General features: G+C 42.3%; 1 protein-coding gene across 2 annotated transcripts in view; it reads right to left on the bottom strand.

The window, feature by feature from the left end:
• The window catches only part of LOC107267226, a 49,834-nt gene extending 28,505 nt beyond the window's left edge, over nucleotides 1-21,329 (bottom strand). For both annotated transcript variants that reach the window (XM_025084434.1, XM_025084435.1), the window contains exon 1: nucleotides 20,713-21,329. In XM_025084434.1, coding sequence (XP_024940202.1) covers nucleotides 20,713-21,263 — 551 coding nt within the window. In that variant the 5' untranslated portion in view covers nucleotides 21,264-21,329. The remainder of the gene's footprint in view (nucleotides 1-20,712) is intronic.
• Nucleotides 21,330-21,857: the final 528 nt, after the last annotated feature.

Consider the following 21,857-nt stretch of genomic DNA (forward strand, 5'->3'; position numbering starts at 1 on the left):
TTGTTTACGTATTCTCTCTGCTAGCCTTGTAGAATGGAAAGAGGTAGCTGGAACCACAATACAGCACATTGCACAATGCGTCCGATGACCGTGGGCCAGCTGTTGACGAGGATGATAATGATTCAGTACCCACAGGAGATCACAATGAACCCCGATTGCTGAATCCCTTATGTTAAGAATAGGTTAGACTCAGACAGCTACTAATCACAATGATATTGGGAGCTGACTCTTTTAAAGGCGGGTTATTTTTATGACCGATCTGCAATCCTGACAGTTTTATTACAATAACTTGACTGCAGGAGAATGCAGAGGGAATTGGGATGCCCTTCCTGACACTAGGAGGTATCACAATGATTCCTTAGGTCTGGTAAGAGCTATAGGATGCTCAGACAGCTACTAATCACAATGATATTGGGAGCTGAGCTTTTTAAGGAGTGTGGTTGTTATGCAGTGGTCGATTTCTGACAGCTCCAGCACAATGCTTTCGATGCAGAATATCTACAAGGATGGCAGACTTCCTGATACAGGTTGGAGACACAATGCTTTCCAAGACCAGGAACTGCCCAGAATGCGTTCCCACAATTTGCGGTACAATACTGTTCACTGGTTCACTCTGGAATAGAGGATTGGTTTTCTCCTAGCTTTTTGATAATTTGTATTTTCCAAATCTTTACTTGCTTCTTGTCGTCTTGTGGTGTACAAGAATTCGGTTGACTAGTCTAGAAAGACAAGAGTGAGTTTCCTATCGAGGAAGCCGCTGCTTATATCCTCGATAGGCATACGTTAAATCTAGCAGGGATAACGATTTTTATCCTTCCGAGGTGTTAACGTCGCTTTTTGGATTCAATATTTTGATTTATTCTATGATTCGATTATTTGATTTGACTAATTGGATTAGCGGTTTCTTCAAGTACCGGCTTACTGGTATTTCTATTGTATTCGGCGCGTGCCGGCTTGTAGCGTCACTTGTTTGTTTTGATTTCAATCGGTCTACTGTATTTCAGATTTTAAGAATATTAAAGGTAATAATTTCTAATATTATTTCCTCATGACTGTCGCTATGACTAGTTTCAAGGGAATTACGCAATATTAGAGATTTAAAGGTCCTATATTCCCTTTCCTTTATTGGCGTCGCTGTGAGAGGTCGATAGGATTATGAAGGAATTCTAGGGTTTGAGGAGTTCTCTCAGATACTGTTATGCACATCCACAGTGCGCTATGCACTCTTATGTGAGATTCTTGACGTATCCATCATCGAGAACACTCTTATAACACTGGAGTAACTGGAAGGATCACGCCTAAAAATTACGAAGTTACACAAGCCCAACTCCACATCAGAAACATCGGTTGAAAGCCAAGACTCGGTTAAAAAAATAATACGATACGCGGAAGACGTCACAAGGTTACGAAGTAAATTAAGTTTAGTCCGGAGACCCCTCACATTCTGATACAGAATGGGAAGCTCCCGTCCGCGCCCTAGTTTTTTGCTCGATGTGAGGTTGTAGACTGCGCCGTCGAATCATTGACAATCATGGGGATGCCGTGAACGTAACGGATAGTCGCGTTGATATCGCCGCCGCTGTGCAACTGAGCCAGTTGCGCTCGAAGTCCCTGAAAATACTCCCGTTGATGCGGAGTGAGATCGGCCATCACACGGACGTCGGGCTCACGAACATGACGTTTATTCCTTAATATGTCTAAAGCATCTGCAGCATCCGGTAGAATGACCTTGATAGAACGCGGCCTATCACCAACTTTGAGAGCGTCTAAACGAATTGCTCTGATAGGCGCCGAACCGGAGGACACAAAAGAGAATACATGGCCAATTGCATCGAGGTCTACTGCAGCGGCATCTCGTCAAGAGTTATCAGGAAGCCGGTATACCATAATATTACGCGAACGAGTGGGACTCTGTGGTCTCTGCAACGAAAACATTAGAGTCGAGGCACGCGGAGTACGATTAACACTGATCTCGAGATGCGTAAACTTTAACTTAAGATCGGCGACTTCACCACGGAGGGCCACATTATCACGCTGTAGATCAGTATTGTAATTTTTACACTCCTCAATGTTGTGCAAAGCACTGTCAAGACGCTTTGTGAGACTATTGACAGCACGATTAAAACTCCCGAATCTTTTGTCAAGTAGAGCATTAGTTTCTTCTTTAAAAATTTTGATTTATTCTATGATTCGATTATTTGATTTGACTAATTGGATTAGCGGTTTCTTCAAGTACCGGCTTACTGGTATTTCTATTGTATTCGGCGCGTGCCGGCTTGTAGCGTCACTTGTTTGTTTTGATTTCAATCGGTCTACTGTATTTCAGATTTTAAGAATATTAAAGGTAATAATTTCTAATATTATTTCCTCATGACTGTCGCTATGACTAGTTTCAAGGGAATTACGCAATATTAGAGATTTAAAGGTCCTATATTCCCTTTCCTTTATTGGCGTCGCTGTGAGAGGTCGATAGGATTATGAAGGAATTCTAGGGTTTGAGGAGTTCTCTCAGATACTGTTATGCACATCCACAGTGCGCTATGCACTCTTATGTGAGATTCTTGACGTATCCATCATCGAGAACACTCTTATAACACTGGAGTAACTGGAAGGATCACGCCTAAAAATTACGAAGTTACACAAGCCCAACTCCACATCAGAAACATCGGTTGAAAGCCAAGACTCGGTTAAAAAAATAATACGATACGCGGAAGACGTCACAAGGTTACGAAGTAAATTAAGTTTAGTCCGGAGACCCCTCACATTCTGATACAGAATGGGAAGCTCCCGTCCGCGCCCTAGTTTTTTGCTCGATGTGAGGTTGTAGACTGCGCCGTCGAATCATTGACAATCATGGGGATGCCGTGAACGTAACGGATAGTCGCGTTGATATCGCCGCCGCTGTGCAACTGAGCCAGTTGCGCTCGAAGTCCCTGAAAATACTCCCGTTGATGCGGAGTGAGATCGGCCATCACACGGACGTCGGGCTCACGAACATGACGTTTATTCCTTAATATGTCTAAAGCATCTGCAGCATCCGGTAGAATGACCTTGATAGAACGCGGCCTATCACCAACTTTGAGAGCGTCTAAACGAATTGCTCTGATAGGCGCCGAACCGGAGGACACAAAAGAGAATACATGGCCAATTGCATCGAGGTCTACTGCAGCGGCATCTCGTCAAGAGTTATCAGGAAGCCGGTATACCATAATATTACGCGAACGAGTGGGACTCTGTGGTCTCTGCAACGAAAACATTAGAGTCGAGGCACGCGGAGTACGATTAACACTGATCTCGAGATGCGTAAACTTTAACTTAAGATCGGCGACTTCACCACGGAGGGCCACATTATCACGCTGTAGATCAGTATTGTAATTTTTACACTCCTCAATGTTGTGCAAAGCACTGTCAAGACGCTTTGTGAGACTATTGACAGCACGATTAAAACTCCCGAATCTTTTGTCAAGTAGAGCATTAGTTTCTTCTTTAAAAACCGCGAATTGATGACGTATATCCTTTCGAGATTCATTTTTAAACGCTGATAATTCTTCGCGCAAAAGTTTTTTTAACTCGGCACTCATAGTACATATAAATCGGTGGTCACAATTGGTGATGAATAGATCGTCGAATTCAAGACGGCGCTTGGCGGCACAGCTACGATGGAAGTAGATCTTGCAGGTTGTACAGCGAATAAAGTTCTTAGCGATTGCGAGTAACCACGACAAACGGGAGACCCACCGTGCGACATTAATACCACCACGAGACAGTATGTATTTCCACTAATATTAAAGATAAATATCAATTGTCCGAGAGTAATAAATCAACTGTGGAAATCAGCTGTGATTGTAAACACGATACACGCCGTTTAGAACGCCACACATACCCAGAGAGACTGTTAATTCTAGCCGAATATTGTCAAACATGAAGAGCGTATACCACATATACACATATATTGTAACGTAATTCTTTTCCTTGACCCGACACCGATAGCAAAACATACGAGAACGAACTATCTTCGAGAACCAACCTACGTTACCTTCGACCGTCCACCCGTCGATCATGCATCCGCAAGCCAGGCGGGCGCCAGCCAATTCTTTTTTCACCGGAAACTGACGAGCCGGTATAAACTGGGAGTTGGGGTGGAACAGGCCCAACTCCACCAAGAACGAGTGCTCTGACGGAACCTATCAGACGAGGCGATAGCTTAACAGATCCTGTCGATTTTTGGGGACGCGTAAAATCGAGAAACGCAACCGTAGGTGCTGATCTTTGGGGTCGCGTAAAATCAGCAAACGCAACTGGATACACGAACGGGAGCGGACGGTTACGGAAATGCACGGCCGCTCAGGCTGCTAGGTTTGAGGTAGAGAGGGTCGGAGTAAGAGTCCGGCAAATAGTGCGAGAGACAGAGAGCGACGAATCGAGAACGTATCAGAACGAATCTTAACTATCTATCGAGATCCCTTCACCAATTAATAAATTGGGAGACTCACCGGAGCTAGTGCAGCTAATCCGTGGAGGCCGAGAACTGTATCCAAATGACACTCAGCGGAGCACTGCACTAAGGCACAGCACTACACCCCTGGAACACTCACAGGAATTCATAGAATTGCCTGGATATCGCGGGAACAACGCGAGAACTGTACGAATCGAGAACTTGCTATACCGTAGCGAAAGTATCCAAATGACACTCAGCGGAGCACTGCACTAAGGCACAGCACTACACCCCTGGAACACTCACAGGAATTCATAGAATTGCCTGGATATCGCGGGAACAACGCGAGAACTGTACGAGTCGAGAACTTGCTATACCGCAGCGAAACACGGCAAGAAAAACTATCAACAGATAGCACGGGAGCACGAGCCAGCCTGTGACACCTCGGTCGGAGCTCCGAGACAGACTGCTTTGACAATAGCCAAATCCGAGAACTAATCATTCTGATTGGTCGAGAGCCTTATAACCGATAACTCTTCTATCTCTTTAAACCAAATCTCTTTAAACCAAATCCCTTTAAACCAAATCGAGAGCGTTCCTTAACGAATCGGTACGTACCATCTGGATATCCTCTACGGCCGCTTCCCCAGGGTATCGGGCGACAGCTGGGTACCACATCCGTAACTCGAGCTGGAAGTTCCCCTCCTGCCCTTAACCGTATCAAAACTACCTCCGCCCGCTCTACAGCCATTTGCCCATCTCCAGCGGGGCACCGGTATCTCACCCGGGCTTCTGCCGGTCCGTGGAAACGTCTCCATCGGGTATTCTCCTCTGCCGGGCAACTCGGTACGTCGAGACTATATCCCCACGGCAGATTCGAGCACCTCGACCTTCGGGTATTCTCCTCTGCCGGGCAACTCGGTACGTCGAGACTATCTCCCCACGGCAGATTTGAGCACCTCGACCTCAACTAAACAATAACGAAATCTTACGAAAGCCTTGACATAACTATACGAATTAACCCGAGAGCGTAGCTTCTGAGCAGGGTGGCGACCCGAAGGGAACCAGAAATCGAGAACGTTATCTGTATCGGTAACCGGACCCGCCTTGGGACCGTGATTCGAAAAATCACGTCACAATACCAAATAAGAAAACCACCAATAATGCATCGAAAGGATAAAGCATCAACTATACTCAAAATCGCGGATAAAGATAACAATTAAACTATCCAGCGTAATACAGCGAATGGGCAATCCAGTTGAGAAGTCTTATAGATCAGTAGCTCTGGCTACAAGATCGCATTAAACCGCCGAAAGCACGAAAATACGAGCACTCACGTTTACAATTAAACACCAAAGCAAGCAAAATCCTGGGCAGAACAATAACAAAAATAATTATTTGAAATGCGGTAAAAAAACGTGACAGAGAAAGTATGTAGATGTATGTAGTAGTATGTAGCCCACAGCCTACTTGCGCACGGATCTCGTAATGTTTACGGACTCAGTTACCCACGAACCACTTGCGCACAGATTTGTACCCCACGAGCGGATGCCGTATCGTCGTATATTAATATAGCATACACAATTAAAGTAAAGTAGGTTAAGTTAGGTGAAGTTATGTTAGGTTTGGGTGGAATGTTTAAACCTCGGAGACTGGGTAGGTTAGTGGATAAGTATATCGTCGGCGAGCGAGTGAAGCGAGAAATTCGCTTTTGTGTTCTATTGGATTTATGCGCAACTAGGCATCACCCGATTTCAATCTCTGGTAAGTGGTCCGTGGACAAGTGGGCCGTGGGCAACTGAGTGCGTAAATATTAGGAGATCCGTGCGCATGTGGTCCGTGGGCAACTGGGTCTGTAAATATTAGGAGATCCGTGCGCAAGTGGTCCGTGGGCAAGCGGTTTTTGGGCAAGCGAGTCGTGGGAAAACGGTCCGTGCGCAACTGGTTCCGTGGACAAGTGGTGTGTGCGCATCTGGACACCACTCTTTAAAAGATTTTTAATGATGATAATCTACAACGATAATCTATTGATACTTTTCGTTCTCCTATTTCAGATATTCAAATATCGTTTCATTAGAGGGGTGGGGAGGGCACTGATGCAAAGACGAATTGAACACAAATGACTTTTTACTGCAAATTCTGTCCACTTTTAAATAGAAGCAATAGAATTAGGTATGAACGATATCTTATTATAGTATATTGTGTATGGTCTGTGACGTGATTTTTCGATTCATGATTACAAGGCGACTTCGGCTACCGATACAGATAACGTTCTCGATTTCTGGTTCCCTTCGAGTCGCCAACCTGCTCAGAAGCTACGCTATCGGGTTGATTCGTATAGTTACGCCAATGTTTTCGGAAGATCACGTCAGGGTTTAATTGAGGTCGAGGTGCTCGAATCTGTCGTGGGGAGATAGTCTCGACGTACCGAGTTGCCCGATAGAGGAGAGTACCCGACCCGCACCCCGCTGATGATGGGCAAAGGGCTGTAGAGCGGGCGGAGAGTTTTTACATAGTTAAGGGCAGGAGTGGAACCTCCTGCCCGAGTTAAGGATGTGGTGCCCAGCTGTCGCCCGATGCTCTGGGAAAGCGGCCGTGGAGGATCTCCACCAGTTACGTACCAATTCGCTAAGGAACGCTCTCTATTTGGTTTAAAGAGACAACCTAAGGGAAATGGAAGAGTTATCGGCTATAAGGATCTCGACCAATCAGAATGATTAGTTATCGAATTTGGCTATTGTCAAAGCAGTCTTTCTCGAGGCACCGACCGAGGTGTCACGAACTGGCTCGCGCTCCTATGCTATCTGTTGATAATTTTTCTAGACGTGTTTCGGTATGGTATAGAAAGTTCTCGTTCGTCTAGTTCTCGCGTTGCTCTCGCGATATCCAGGAAATTCTATGGATTTTCTGAGGGTTCCGGAGGTGTAGTGCTGTGTCCTGGTGCAGTGCCCACCTAAGTATCCTGTAAATACCGTTCTCGGCTCTTACGGATTAGCTGCACCGGCTCCAGTGAGGACTCCCAATTTATTAATCTGTGAAGGGATTTCGATTTGATAGTTCAGATTCGTTCTGTTACGTTCTCTATTCGACGCTCTCTGCCTCTCGCACTATTTGCCTGCCTCTTACTCTGACCCTGTCTACCTCAACCTAGCAGCCTGAGCGGCTGTGTATTTCGGTAACCGTCCGCTCCCGTTGGTGCATCCAGTTGCATTTTCTGTTTTTACGCGACCCCAAAGATCAGCACCTACGGTTGCATTTCTCGATTTTACGCGTCCTCAAAAATCGACAGGATCAGTTAAGTTACTTAACTGTGTCTCTTCTGATAGGCTGTATCAGAGCTCTGGTTTTGGTGGAGTTGGGCCTGTGCCACCCCATCTCCCAATTTATACCGGCTCGTCAATTGCCGGTGAAAAAAGAGTTGGCTGGCGCCCGCCTGGCTTGCGGATGCATGAGCGACGGGTGGACGACCGAAGGTAACGTAGGTCGGTTCTCGAAAATAGTTCGTTCTCGGATTTTTCGCTATTGATATCGAGTTAAGAAAAAAAATACGTTACGGATTTAACATTAGTTTATGCTAGGTTTAATTAGGTAAAATTAGGATAGGATGGAATGTTCAAATTTCGAAGCCTGGATGAGTTAATGGATTATAACATCCGACTGCAGAGAGCATTAAATGTTTAAAAAGGTTCCTTCAGATAAAGATAATTTACACTATCATTGAATTACTAATGGATATCTCTCCAGAGGCAGAAAATCGCATTTGTGTCCAATTGGGTTTATGCGCAACTGGGCATCACACGTTCCATTATACTGTAACATGTGAAGAGTTAATCTATGACGTTTTCATGTAATGTTATGATTCAAAGTACAAAGAATTCAATCCCAGAATATTCCACAAGTTAGTATGAGCATCTGCGAGTCACGAAGAAAGACTGAATCTCAAAATAGTTTGAAAGAGAAAAGCAGCTACGTATCGAAGAGGGCTGCAATTTGGTGCAGAACTTCTGCGGGGTGAAAAAAGGCGAAACATGTTTTTGCATTTCTTTCTTACGCTATTTTTATTTCTTGCATATGTTTGGACAATCCGGAATTTGACATCTATCATATAACTTGGACACGGGAAGTCACAAAGGGTTAGAATTTGATGTGGATGTTTTGTGGATAAAATAAACGAGTGCATATCTCTACTTTCTCTTTTAAAGCATTTGTAGATTTGATCTTTCCTCATGACTTGCGAATGGTCCTACTAACTTGTGGAATACTCTAGAGTTGAATTTCTTGTACTTTGAAACATAAGAGTACATGGAAATATCATAGATCAACTCTTTATATGCTAAGTACAATAAAACGATATTTTATTATCTGAAAGAGGAGAACAAAGGGCAGTGATAGGTTATTGCTGCAGGTTGTGATCATTAGCAGCCTTTTACACACAAATAATGCATTGATTACTTAGATGAAACTTATTAGTAATCTCATTATTTACCATAGAGAGGTATAAGTCGTTCAGAAAATGTGATTATTTTAGATAACTTAGCTCTCGTTTTTTGGGTTATTGTCTATTTTTGTGACACATGTCGAAATTGCCAAAAATTTGTTCGCTGTCCAATACCACTAGATTTTGGCTTAAAAACGAAGGGGGGAACTCACTGACGCACAGACCAATTAGAAACAAATGACTTTTTACTGCAAATTCTGTTCACTACTAAATAGATGAAATAGAATTAGGTACGAACGATATCTTATTACAGTATATTATATGTGGATTAACATTAGTTTACGTTGAGTTTGGTTAGGTAAGGTTAGGATAGGGTGGAATGTTCAAATTTCGGAGACTGGGTAGATCAGTGGATAAGTATATCGTTGGCGAGCGTACAAAGTGAGCGAGTCCGAGTGAAGAGAGCATTAAATGTTTGAAAAGATTCCGCCAGATAAGGATGACTTACAATATCGTTGAATTATTGATGATCAGTGGATAAGTATATCGATATCTTATTACAGTATATTATATGTGGATTAACATTAGTTTACGTTGAGTTTGGTTAGGTAAGGTTAGGATAGGGTGGAATGTTCAAATTTCGGAGACTGGGTAGATCAGTGGATAAGTATATCGTTGGCGAGCGTACAAAGTGAGCGAGTCCGAGTGAAGAGAGCATTAAATGTTTGAAAAGATTCCGCCAGATAAGGATGACTTACAATATCGTTGAATTATTGATGGAATATCACTCAGGAGACAAAAATTTATGTCCAATTGAATTTGTGCGCATCACCCAAAAACGAAGGGGGTAATCGTTACCGATGGTAACGCAACTTCAGGTGTTCTATTTGAGATGAAACATACGGTAAACATTTTTTTCATAAATGCTTCCCCGTCCAGCAATTCTAAAGTTTCCATACTTTTTCCCTACACTGCGGCGTCTGTTTTTAATTTCATTAAATAATTTAATTTATATCACTGTAACTACAAACTAGTAATGTTTATATTGTTACGTAGGCCGTAGTCTAGCGAGGCGTTTCAATTGGATAATAGAAATTTAGAAGTAACCAGAAGAAAAGAAAAGACTAGAGGTAACATGAATAAAATTTGAGTGAATCCCGAGCGGTAAGAATACATGCAATAGTGGGTTCGCTGCTAGTTTAAGGTGTTGAAACACGCCTTGTGGAGTGGTATACCACTCAAGCTATAGCTTGAAGTGCTTTTGGATATGCACTAGAAATTAAATTTGCGAGAAAATGTGAATTTTCAATATATTGTTACAATAATTATTACGGTTTGATATATGGTTGCCGTTTACAAGATTTGTCTGTTTAAGCAAATGAGAGATTCGGAGTAAAGATTTGAATATCGAATTACAAAACCTGACTGTATGAGAGGTTAAGACGAGAAGAAATTTTGTGAAATAGAAAATATCTAGCATACGCGTTACTAGATTTGGAAAAAAACTAGTATATGCTGCTCAATTTTGTGCGTTAACCGATCCAGCTTGTTCCCTAGGGTATGTAAAAACGAATCTGTACCTACGCCAGATAACGAATATTACACCGGATCTAATACTTTAACGGTTAGAGCCACAAGTGACAATGTGCAGTCCGATCTTTTGCGCGTGAAGCTAAACGATTTTCTAAGTATCAGTACCATGACTTTAACTGCTTATATACTTATTTTTCGCTGATGCTCTTAGATATGGTTAGGACTTTAGGAATGCAGTCAACTAAGCAGCATGGGCAGTGCATTGGGTAACGTGCTGAGTCTGCAATTCTATTGACTGTTGGCTATTTTATTCTGTTTCGGAAATGATAACCGATACTATACGTAACAAGTCTGTGCAGCTGAATTTTGCCGAGTAATCGATCCACCTTGTTCCCTAGGGTATGTAAAACAAATCCGTACCTAAGGCAGATTACGAATATTACACTCTATCTAATACTTTAACGGTTAGAGCGATGAGTGGCAAGGTGCAGTTCGATCTTTCGTGCCTGATGCTCAACGATTTTCTGATCACCGATATCTTGACTTTGGCTGTTTATATAGTCATTTTCTACTGACACTCTTAGGTGTTGCTAGGATACCCGGCATTAAAGAACTGGATATCGTGCTGAGTCTGTAATTTTAGTGAGTGTTGTGAATCACACTATGAGTTTGATAACGCGCCTACTTCAGAAGCGACAGAATAGTTAAGCTGCAACGCGGCACATTCCATTCGCTAAACGTTATGGAAACAAAGGAAACACATTGCCGATATCATGGCAAAATATAGAAAACAATCCTTTGGTTGTTGTGTATCTTAACATTCCACAAATAAGATATATAAAGCGGACGGCCTTTCGGCTCGTCAGACGAAGTAAGAGAGCTACGAGTGAAGTGTTACTACGGAAACTTAGTCAAAGTACTAACCTCGACGTCGTGACCTCACCACCTTAACAGTTTCCATTCTAATAGTCTACTCGAAAAAATCATCTTGTTTCCATAAATCTATTACTTGTTTTTGAGTTCTAATTTTTGTGTTCTAATTATTTACTCGAGTAACGAATTCCAAAGTACTCGACTCCCGAATATACATTCCGGTGGTCAAGCCCGTACATCTAACATTTGAACTCAGACCAAAAGGCTGCTGACCGGGTGGTTATGAATGATATACTGTCACAGAAATGATACAAAATGCGTTACGTGACAATATACAGAGTTAATCAGTACAAACACACGAACAGAAATTGGCCACAAGTGGCCGTCACGGCAGTGTGGCCCCTTCAAAAAATGACATGTGACTGTGACCGATTCCCATAAACACAAACTGACAGTTCGCATAGCAATAAGTTAGGTTTTTAAAACATTTCAACAGTTAGGTTACTGAAATAATTAATTAATATTGTAATGACAAAATGTAATATCAGTTAAGATTTATTTTTACAACAGATTTTACCTAACACTCCTGTGAATCTCTTTAAAATATCCTGATACAGTCCGAAGAGTGATCCTGCTTCTTCATCTCCTTCTACGATTCACTAAGACGTTTTGGAAATACTTAAAAGTTTTCTATTTTGGATGCACAATATTCATTCTACTGTTATTATGATTCAAACAATGACAAAAAGTAATTTGTTCCACTTTTTTGCTATTTTACATTTCAATTAATTGATTTTTAAATTATTTTGCAGTATTGTATTGCAGAATTACAGTTGTGATCATTACTTGGAAATATCAAAATTGTGAATATTTTAAACTGTACATTGTTTTAATTGTGTTGTGAGCCCAAATACTGGATTCAGGGATTAGACTGCCGGAAAGGGTTTTCGGGAGTCAGGTACTTTGGAATTCGTTGCCCGAGTAAAAAGTTGGAACTTAACCTTCGGTAACAAGTAAAAGATTTATTTGAAACAAAGTAAGTTACGTTAGAGTACACTATTAAAAATAAACCGTAAACTTGGTGAGTACTAAATCACGAGGCTGGAGGTTAGTACTTCGACTAAGTTACCGTAGTAACACTTCACTCGTAGCTCTCTTACTTCATCTGACGTGCCGACAGGCCGTCCGCTTTTTATATCTTAATTATGGAATTTTTAGAGATACAATAACCAAAGGATTGTTTCTATATTTCGCCATAGTGTCGGTGATGTGTCTCCTTTGTTTCCATAATATTAGCGAGTGGAATGTGCCGCGTCGCAGCGTGGCCATTCCGTCGCTTCTGACGTAGGCGCGTTTCCAAATCTATATTATGGTTTACAACAATTGCAATCTGTTGTGAAATTAAATCTTAACTGATATTGCATTGTATCATTACAATATTAATTAATTATTTCAGTAACCTAACTATTGAAATATTTCAAAAACCTAACTTATTGCTTTACGAATGTCAATTGTCAGAATTTACTGTACATGAGGTTCAACTAGAGAGGACGCCACACAAACGTACGAAAAACATCTAGTAGACGAGTGTGTCTGTATGGAACCTCACAACAAAGAGGAGCTCTAGAAAACTCGTGTGTCATAATAAATATTGTTAGAATAAATAACTATATATATTTATTCTTCCGGACTAACATTTAACATCAGTTTACGCTTATAGGAATCGGTCACAGTCACATGTCATTTTTTGAATAGGCCACACTGCCGTGTCGGCCACTTGTGGCCAACTTCTGCTCGTGCGTTTCTACTGACTAACTCTGTATATTTTTTATTGGGTTAATAATGCCGATACTAAAAAAGAAAGAGGAATAGGAGGTCAATAATTACAGTGGGCGACAATGGTGTCAACATTTTGTAAAATCCGCTGCTGACTAAAACTTTCCTCTTCCTCCAATTTGAGAAACACGAAGTTATATTACAACGAAATTTCGTATATAAATAGGTCATAAACAAAGAATGCTGAGCTCAACACGATAGCCCTCAATGCGTAGGCATATGAGTACCATTAGTAACGCATTGAGACACCGGCAGCTTGGAATAAAGCGGTTACACGTTGGAGGAGGCAGTTAATCAGATGCTCGATAGTAGCTTAATGGATTATGATCCATACTACATTGACTCGTCGCCAGAGATTTTCAGTATTAGCTAGAAGGTGCGAAGACGCCGATGATTTGCTGCCACTCATATCTTCCAGTCATGGCGTGTGCAGCATCATTCGAGCGGTTCACGACGGTGTTTGGCCGTCAGGGGTGAATTGTCTGTCTTTTCGCTCAGATATCACACGAGGGCAACCAGAGCGTGGCTGCAGAGTGATGTGCAGTTACGCATAGACCCAATTGGACAGAAATACGAATTTTTGTCTTCTGAGCGATCTTCCATCACTCATTGAAAGATATTGTAAATCATCTTTATCTGACGAAACCGTTTTAAACATTTAATGTTCTCTTCAGTCGGATTCACTACCCAGTCTTTACTTTTCTAACTTTACCTAACCAAACTTATCGTAAACTAATGTATACCCATATATAATATACTATAATAAGATATCGTTCATACTTAATTCTGTTCCATCTATTTAAAATTCTCAGCATTTTCAGTTAAAACTCATTTATGTCTATTAAGAATAAATCGCAGCAACGACCATTCATATATTCCCGCGTCGCGCATGCTCGGTACATTCGACAAACCGGCATGTACTTCTCGCTCACTTTTTCTTTCGTTTCACCTGTGTATAAGTGCCCGCTGCTTACATTATAATTTCTTTCAGTTTTCTTATTTCTTTTCTCTTTCTTACAATATATAAGTTGCTATATCTGTGCTATTTTCTTTAAATTTCTTTATTCCTAGCATCCTTAAAGCTAAATTTCAGAAGGTTATGGGCCCAGGAACGTTGTACAAGTGGAAGAGCTTAAGATAATTCAGACGCACTGCGTAGTCAGCTTTAAAGTTAAGCATGGGGGATCCTATGTGTGTAGGTATAACCAAACTTGATGTAGATAACTACCAAATTTGGAATTTTAAAGTGAAGCTACTCCTGATCAGAGAAGAATTATGGGATCAAGTCAGTATGACCATTCCAACTGACGCTAAGAAAGCTGCGACGTGGAAGAAAAAAGATGATAAGACTCGAGACACAATCGGTTTACTGGTGGAGGATTCACAGCTAGTCCACATTCGGAAATCAACAACAGCGAAGCAGGTGTGGCACGCACTCAAGCAATATCATGAAAATTCTACCTTACCAGTAAAGTATACCTCTTAAGACAAATCTGTAAATTAAAGCTAGCGAAGACAGGGAATATGGAGCAGCATATTGCCACAATGCAGGACCTAGTCGACAAGCTCACAGCGCTTGGTGAAGAAATTAAAGATCACCATTTAGTGGCCATGCTACTGAGCAGTCTCCCAGATCAAGAGACTCGGTCGAGTCTCGCGCCAAGTACAGGCAACCGGCTGTACAGGGCACAGATCGCAGAGACTCTTTACATGAGTCAACCCTTATACGTGTGTTTGGAACGAAATATCTTATTAACCGCTATACATGAGAAAAAGTTATTGATACATTCACTATAGGAATTGAGGGTTCTGAATTGATTCCCACCACGTTCAATATGATTAGTGTACGAGATCAGGGCGTATTGAGATGGCGAGCGAGATGATTTTATTTCAGTTCCATCGTCGTCGTCGTCTTCGCACGTCCATCTCCTTTTTTAAACGACAGATGGCGTTGACTGCTTTGCCTTCTTTACCTATTTGTACTCTGGATGGTGTTGGTAATTTACGAATACCCAACACAATCAAATACACTTTGTACGTGAAGCTACCGTTCACACCGGATTTCCAGTTAATATAAGGCTGCTTTTACAATAGTATATAATTATTAAAACTTTCATGTGGAACGCGTGTGTATTCGTGTACATATGTGTGTGCGTCGACATAGTTCCTCGTATTTTAGGTGACAATTTTTAGAGATATAGGATTTCCAGATGTTCCTCTTCGTAGTTTCCTGTATCTAGGTGTCGGATGTGAAAGTCCAGGGTTTCCAGGTGTTCCGCTCTGTAGTTTCCTACATCTAGGTGTGAGACGCGGACGTCCAGGGTGTCCAGATGTTCCGCTCCGTAGTTTCTTGTGTCCGGGTGTTGGATGTGGAAGTCCAGGGTGTTCAGGCATTCCGCTCTATAGTTTCCTGTATCTAGGTGTCGGGCGCGGAAGTCCAGAGTGTTCAGGTATTGGGTGTCCAGATGTTCCGCTCCGTAGTTTCTTGTGTCCGGGTGTTGGATGTGGAAGTCCAGGGTGTTCAGGCATTCCGCTCTATAGTTTCCTGTATCTAGGTGTCGGGCGCGGAAGTCCAGAGTGTTCAGGTATTGGGTGTCCAGATGTTCCGCTCCGTAGTTTCTTGTGTCCGGGTGTTGGATGTGGAAGTCCAGGGTGTTCAGGCATTCCGCTCTATAGTTTCCTGTATCTAGGTGTCGGGCGCGGAAGTCCAGAGTGTTCAGGTATTGGGTGTCCAGATGTTCCGCTCCGTAGTTTCTTGTATCTAGGTACTGGATATGGAAGTCCAGGGTTTCCAGGTGTTCCGCTCTGTAGTTTCCTGCATCTAGGTGACAGACATGGAAGTTCAGGCTGTTCAGGTGTTCCGCTCCGTAGTTTCTTGTATCTAGGTACTGGATATGGAAGTCCAGGGTTTCCAGGTGTTCCGCTCTGTAGTTTCCTGCATCTAGGTGACAGACATGGAAGTTCAGGCTGTTCAGGTGTTCCGCTCCGTAGTTTCTTGTATCTAGGTACTGGATATGGAAGTCCAGGGTTTCCAGGTGTTCCGCTCTGTAGTTTCCTGCATCTAGGTGACAGACATGGAAGTTCAGGCTGTTCAGGTGTTCCGCTCCGTAGTTTCTTGTATCTAGGTACTGGATATGGAAGTCCAGGGTTTCCAGGTGTTCCGCTCTGTAGTTTCCTGCATCTAGGTGACAGACATGGAAGTTCAGGCTGTTCAGGTGTTCCGCTCCGTAGTTTCTTGTATCTAGGTACTGGATATGGAAGTCCAGGGTTTCCAGGTGTTCCGCTCTGTAGTTTCCTGCATCTAGGTGACAGACATGGAAGTTCAGGCTGTTCAGGTGTTCCGCTCCGTAGTTTCTTGTATCTAGGTGTTAGATGTGGAAGTCCAGGGTGTTCAGGTATTCCGCTCCGTAGTTTCCTGCATCTAAGTGTCAGACGTGAAAGTTCAGGGTGTCCAGGTGTTCCGCTCCGTAGTTTCCTGCATCTAAGTGTCAGACGTGAAAGTTCAGGGTGTCCAGGTGTTCCGCTCCGTAGTTTCCTGCATCTAAGTGTCAGACGTGAAAGTTCAGGGTGTCCAGGTGTTCCGCTCCGTAGTTTCCTGCATCTAGGTGTTAGATGTCGAAGTCCAGGGTGTCCAGGTGTTGCGCTCTGTAGTTTCTTATATCTAGGTGTCGGACATAGAAATCTAGAGTGTCCAGAAAACTGTGCAACGAGCGACGCTTTGGCGCTTTGCTCAAACTATAGTATCCTCTCTGTTGTTCGCACGGCCTCAGGTACGTAAATAATCCAGCACACTCTCCTCTCTTACGTTTACCACACGGCTTCAACAAGCTGGACACCATTAACGATGCTTATATGCACTGAAGATTATATTTTTTTTTAAATTTGTATATATCTTTTTGCATTTCTAAAAAAAAGGGACTTACAAATTATATTTATATGCCATTAAACATTTTCGACGACGCAATATATTTTTCTGATTAGCGACATCATAATGTATTTACATTTTATATCTGTGAAAATATAGATTTCAGTGCTTAGAGCTTCTATGTCCCGTTGAACAATAAAACTTGTGATATCCCTCAAAAAACACTTACGTGTAAAAAACTACGCCAAGTACAGGAGTGCTGTGTATTCCTTTAATGAAAAGTATTGATATCAGATTATTGAGGCCAAGTACATAAGTCACTACATGTTTGCCTATTATATGATCTAGCACTGGCCCACCATTTTAATTGTATTTTCAAAATTTCCTATAACCTTTTCACTACTCTTTTACATTACTACTGTTTCTCTTAGTTGGTTATGATTTAATGGTCATTTAATAATTAAAAAAATTTTAGGTGATTTCTTATCTGTGCTATTTTCTTCAAACTTCTTTATTCCTAGCATCCTTAAATCTAAATTTGTAACAGTGTGCAATTGGGTCTGTGCACAAGTAGGTTCCCCCGTGGCCAAGAATAAGTATGATCCTCTTCTAGCCAGGCCTGATATGAAATTTGCACAGTATGAGAAATACGTGTCGTTCAACGCGTGATTTCGTTTCATGACAAGGCAGCGTCCCGTAAGTTTACGATATAACCTCTCTCAAACCCCTCTTTGACGACGTTCTGACATAATGCACATGATACACTAATAATATGCAAAAGTTGACTACGCCAGCGAACCGTTTTAATAATATAAAGTGTGACGTGATTCTTCGTTTCATGGTCACATGGCGACTCCGGGTATCGATTTAGATAACGTTCTCGCTTACTGTCCGCTTCGAATCGCTACCATGCTCAGAAACTACACTCCCAGATTGGTTCGTATAGTTACGCCAATGCTCTCGGAAGATCTCGTTAGGGTTTAGTTGAGGTCGAAGTTCTCGAATCTGCCGTGGGGAGATAGTCTCGACGTACCGAGTTGCCCGGCAGAGGAGAGTACCCGACGAAGACGTCTCCACGGACCGGCAGAAGCCCGGATAAAATACCGGCGCCCCAGTGGAGAGAGGCAAAGGGCTGTGGAGCGAACAGAGATAATGTTTGTGATAAGGTTAAGGGTAGGGGACGAACTCACTGGCCGGAGTTGAGGGTGTGGTGTCCAGCTGTCACCTGATGCCCTGGGTAAGCGGCTGTGGAGGTTTTCCAAAAGTGTTACATATCGACTCGCTATGTAACGCTCTCGATTTGGTTTAAAGCGACTACTCGAGGGAAAGGAAAAGTTATCGCATATAACAATTTCGATCGATTAGAATGATTAGTTCTCGAATTTGGCTATTGTCAAAGCAGTCTGTCTCGGGGCACCAACCGAGGTGTCTCGAACTGGCTCGCGCTCCCGTGCTATCTGTTGATAGTTTTTCTAGCTTAATTTCGATACGATATAGAAGATTCTCGCTCGTGTAGTTCCCGCGTTGCTCTCGCGATATCCAGGAAATTCTATAGATTTTCTGAGCGTGTTCTGGAGGTGTAGTGTTATGCTCTTGTGCAATTCCTACCCGAGTGTATTCTCGATACAGTTCGCGGCCTTCACGGATTAGCTGCACCAACTCGCGTGAGAACTCCAAATTTATTAATCGGTGAAGGGATTTCGATTTGATAGTTCAGATTCGTTCTGTTACGTTCTTGATCCGTTGCTCTTTGTATCTCGCACTATTTGCCTGACGCTTACTTCGACCATCTCCACCTCAACCTAGCAGCCTGAGCGGACGTGCATTTCCGTAATCGTCCGCTCCCGTTCGCGCATCTAGTTGTGTTTGCTGATTTTATGTGACCCCAAAGATCAGCACCTACGCTTTCAATTCTCGATTTTACGCGTCCTTAAAAATCGACAGAGGATTATTGAATTACAAAACCTGGCTGTATATCAAATTAAGGCGATAAGAAATTTTGTGGAACAAGAAATATCTAGTATATGTGTTACTTGATTTGGAAAAGATTAGTCTATGCAGCTCAATTTTGCCCGGTAATTGATTCAGCTTGTTTCCTAGGATATGTAATAATGAATCCGTACCTAGGGCGCGAGTGACAATGTGTAATCCGATCTTTTGTGTGTGAAGCTAAACGATTTTCTAAGCATCAATAATATGATTTTGACTACTTATACAGTCATTTTTTTGCTGGTGCTCTTAGGTATGGTTAGGACCTTAGGAATGCAGTGAACTAAGGACTGGGTAGGTGACACGGGCAATGCACTAGGTAACGTGCTGAATCTGCAATTCTATTAGCTGTTGGCTATGTTATTCTGTTTCAAAATTGATAACCGATGCTATACGTGACAAATGCTTTAAGAAAATGTTTAAAAAATTTGAGTTTTTTACATGCCACAGTAGCATTTCTCCTTGAAAATGTGTCACTTTCTCCCACATTTCTCTATATTGCACATTTTTAAAACTACTATATGAACAATGTACACTGGACCTCAATAATGGTGTCAGCGGTGGACGCAGTGCGGTCAGGTAAGAGAGGAGATTGGGCGGCGCCTGCTCACGTATCTTAACCTGTGCGTGCAACGCAGAAAGCACTACGGTGCGAGCGAGACGCCAGAGTGTCGTTCGGTGCGTCCTCGTTGCACAGCATGAGTGTAAGCGAGACGGCAACAAGGCCTCGTATGCGCAATAGCGAGCCTGGTGGCGGACCGCTCGTTTCCGAGCGCACGCTCTTGCTCTCTCTCTCTCAGACTAACGCTCTATAACGAGGACAGCTAGTACCCCGATAACAAACGAGAAAGAGCTTTGCGTCTTTCGGTAGTGGGGATGAGATAGACTTTTTAGTTGCCCATCCTCGTCACACAGCGTTAATGCGACAAAGACAGATAGCTGCGACGTGGTGTCTAGGAATAAGCGTCCAGCGTCTCAACGCATTAGGTGCAACATAGTATCGAGGAATAGGTTTTAGCTTCTCGACGCAGTGCGATGAGGTAAGAGAGGAGACTGGGCGGTGACTGTCGTCTTACCTGGGTACGTGCGTGCAACGCAGCGAACGCTATGCTGCGGCTAAAAAGCCAAAGCGTCCTACGGTTCTTTTGTGCATGAGTGGGAGTGAGAAAGCAATAGGTCCTTTAGTAGCATCTGTCTACAATGCGTTGAGAAGCTGGACGCTTATTCCTAAACACCACGTCGCAGCTATATGTCTTTGTCGCACTAACGCTGTGTGACGAGGATGGGTAACCAACAAATCTATCTCATTCGTACCGGTGAGAGTCGCGCAGCTCCTTCTCACTCCTTATCAAGTACTATCTGTCCTCATCATAAAGCGTTAGACTGAGAGAGAAAGGAAGAGCGTGCTCCCGGACACGAGCAGTCCCCCACCAAGCTTCCTATTGCGCATGAGGTGCCTTGTTGCCGTCTCGCTTACACTAGTGCTGTGCAACAAGGACGCACCGAGCGACGTTCTGGCGTCTCGCTCGGACCGTAGTGCTCTCTGCATTGCACGCACAAGCCAAGATACGTAAGCAGACGCCGCCCAATCTCCTCTCTTACCTCACCGCACGGCGACCACCGCTGACACCATTATTGAGGTCCAGTGTACAAACGCACGATTATTTGCAATGGTATTTAAATAAGACACTCTAGCATATTTTACGTTCTCGTGCCTAAAAATGTAAGCCATTATTTACTTACCTATAATTGGCAAATAGAAATTTCGGGGTTTCCATTTTTTGATCCTGGTATCCTGGTATCCTGGCATCCTTGCAATATACTTTTTTTTGAGTCAATTTACTTAGATATGACCTAATTAAAATTTTAAAGGCCTCAGTAGTGGCAACGTCATAGCAGGAAGCATCAAGTTCAAGATTTTTTTCAAAAAATATATAAAAATGGATTTCCAAAAAATACTGAAGAGATTCTGATGCATCATGTCCATCTCTTCCAAGTCTTGATGGTAAATAATCTAAAAAAACTTGCAAGACCTGTTGCAATGATAAGACAGATTCTGCAATTAATCGAGCGAGTATTTCAGCAAATAATATGGGTTTCTTTCTAACTAGAGTTCCTGAAAGTTCAGAAAAAGTTGGAATTGCACGACTTTTTTTCATAATAGCAGTGGTATCAAAAAGGAGCTGCCAATACTCCAGGAGAATATTTCTCAAAAATCTATCAGACACAGATTCCAAGTACTTTTCAGCTTGTTCTATGCGTTCTGCCTGGATATATAGTAAAACCAAAGCCATTCTTATAGAATCTTCTGTTCCATGTGGCAAGAAAAGATTTATCAGTTTCTCCGTCGCATATTCCCTGAGAACCTATAACAACAATGATAAATTGTTATGTGATGACGTTTTATATTTCCAGCAATGACTTATGAGTATAACATAAAGATAAATGTTTATATGGATGTAATATTCTTTTCATATCATCTTAAGCAAGGGCCAAATATAATTGTGTAATTATTACGCAAATAGAGAACACAACATCTTTCTATTCTACGTACTAAAAGAGAAGAAAATTTGTATTATTGATAAACTGATGGGTTTGATAGATTTAAATGTACTTTTGATTTATTAATATTTTTTGTGACTAAACTATCTTTTTGAAAAAATAATGTACGATTATTTAACTAATTTTCTGTACAGTTTGATGATAAAAGGCATTTTTTATTAATATAAATTTTTTATTATTTAACCCTTCAAGTACGGCAACCTCACGCAGCGAGTGACTGCGAGTGGTGTCCAGATGCGCACAGACCACTTGCCCACAGACCCAGTTGCCCACGGAACACTTGCGCACGGATTGAAATCTTCATCGACCCAGATGCCCACAGACCC

Source organism: Cephus cinctus, unplaced genomic scaffold, assembly GCF_000341935.2.
Source record: "Cephus cinctus unplaced genomic scaffold, Ccin1 Ccin1_scaffold0352, whole genome shotgun sequence".
NCBI classification, from domain to species: domain Eukaryota; kingdom Metazoa; phylum Arthropoda; class Insecta; order Hymenoptera; family Cephidae; genus Cephus; species Cephus cinctus.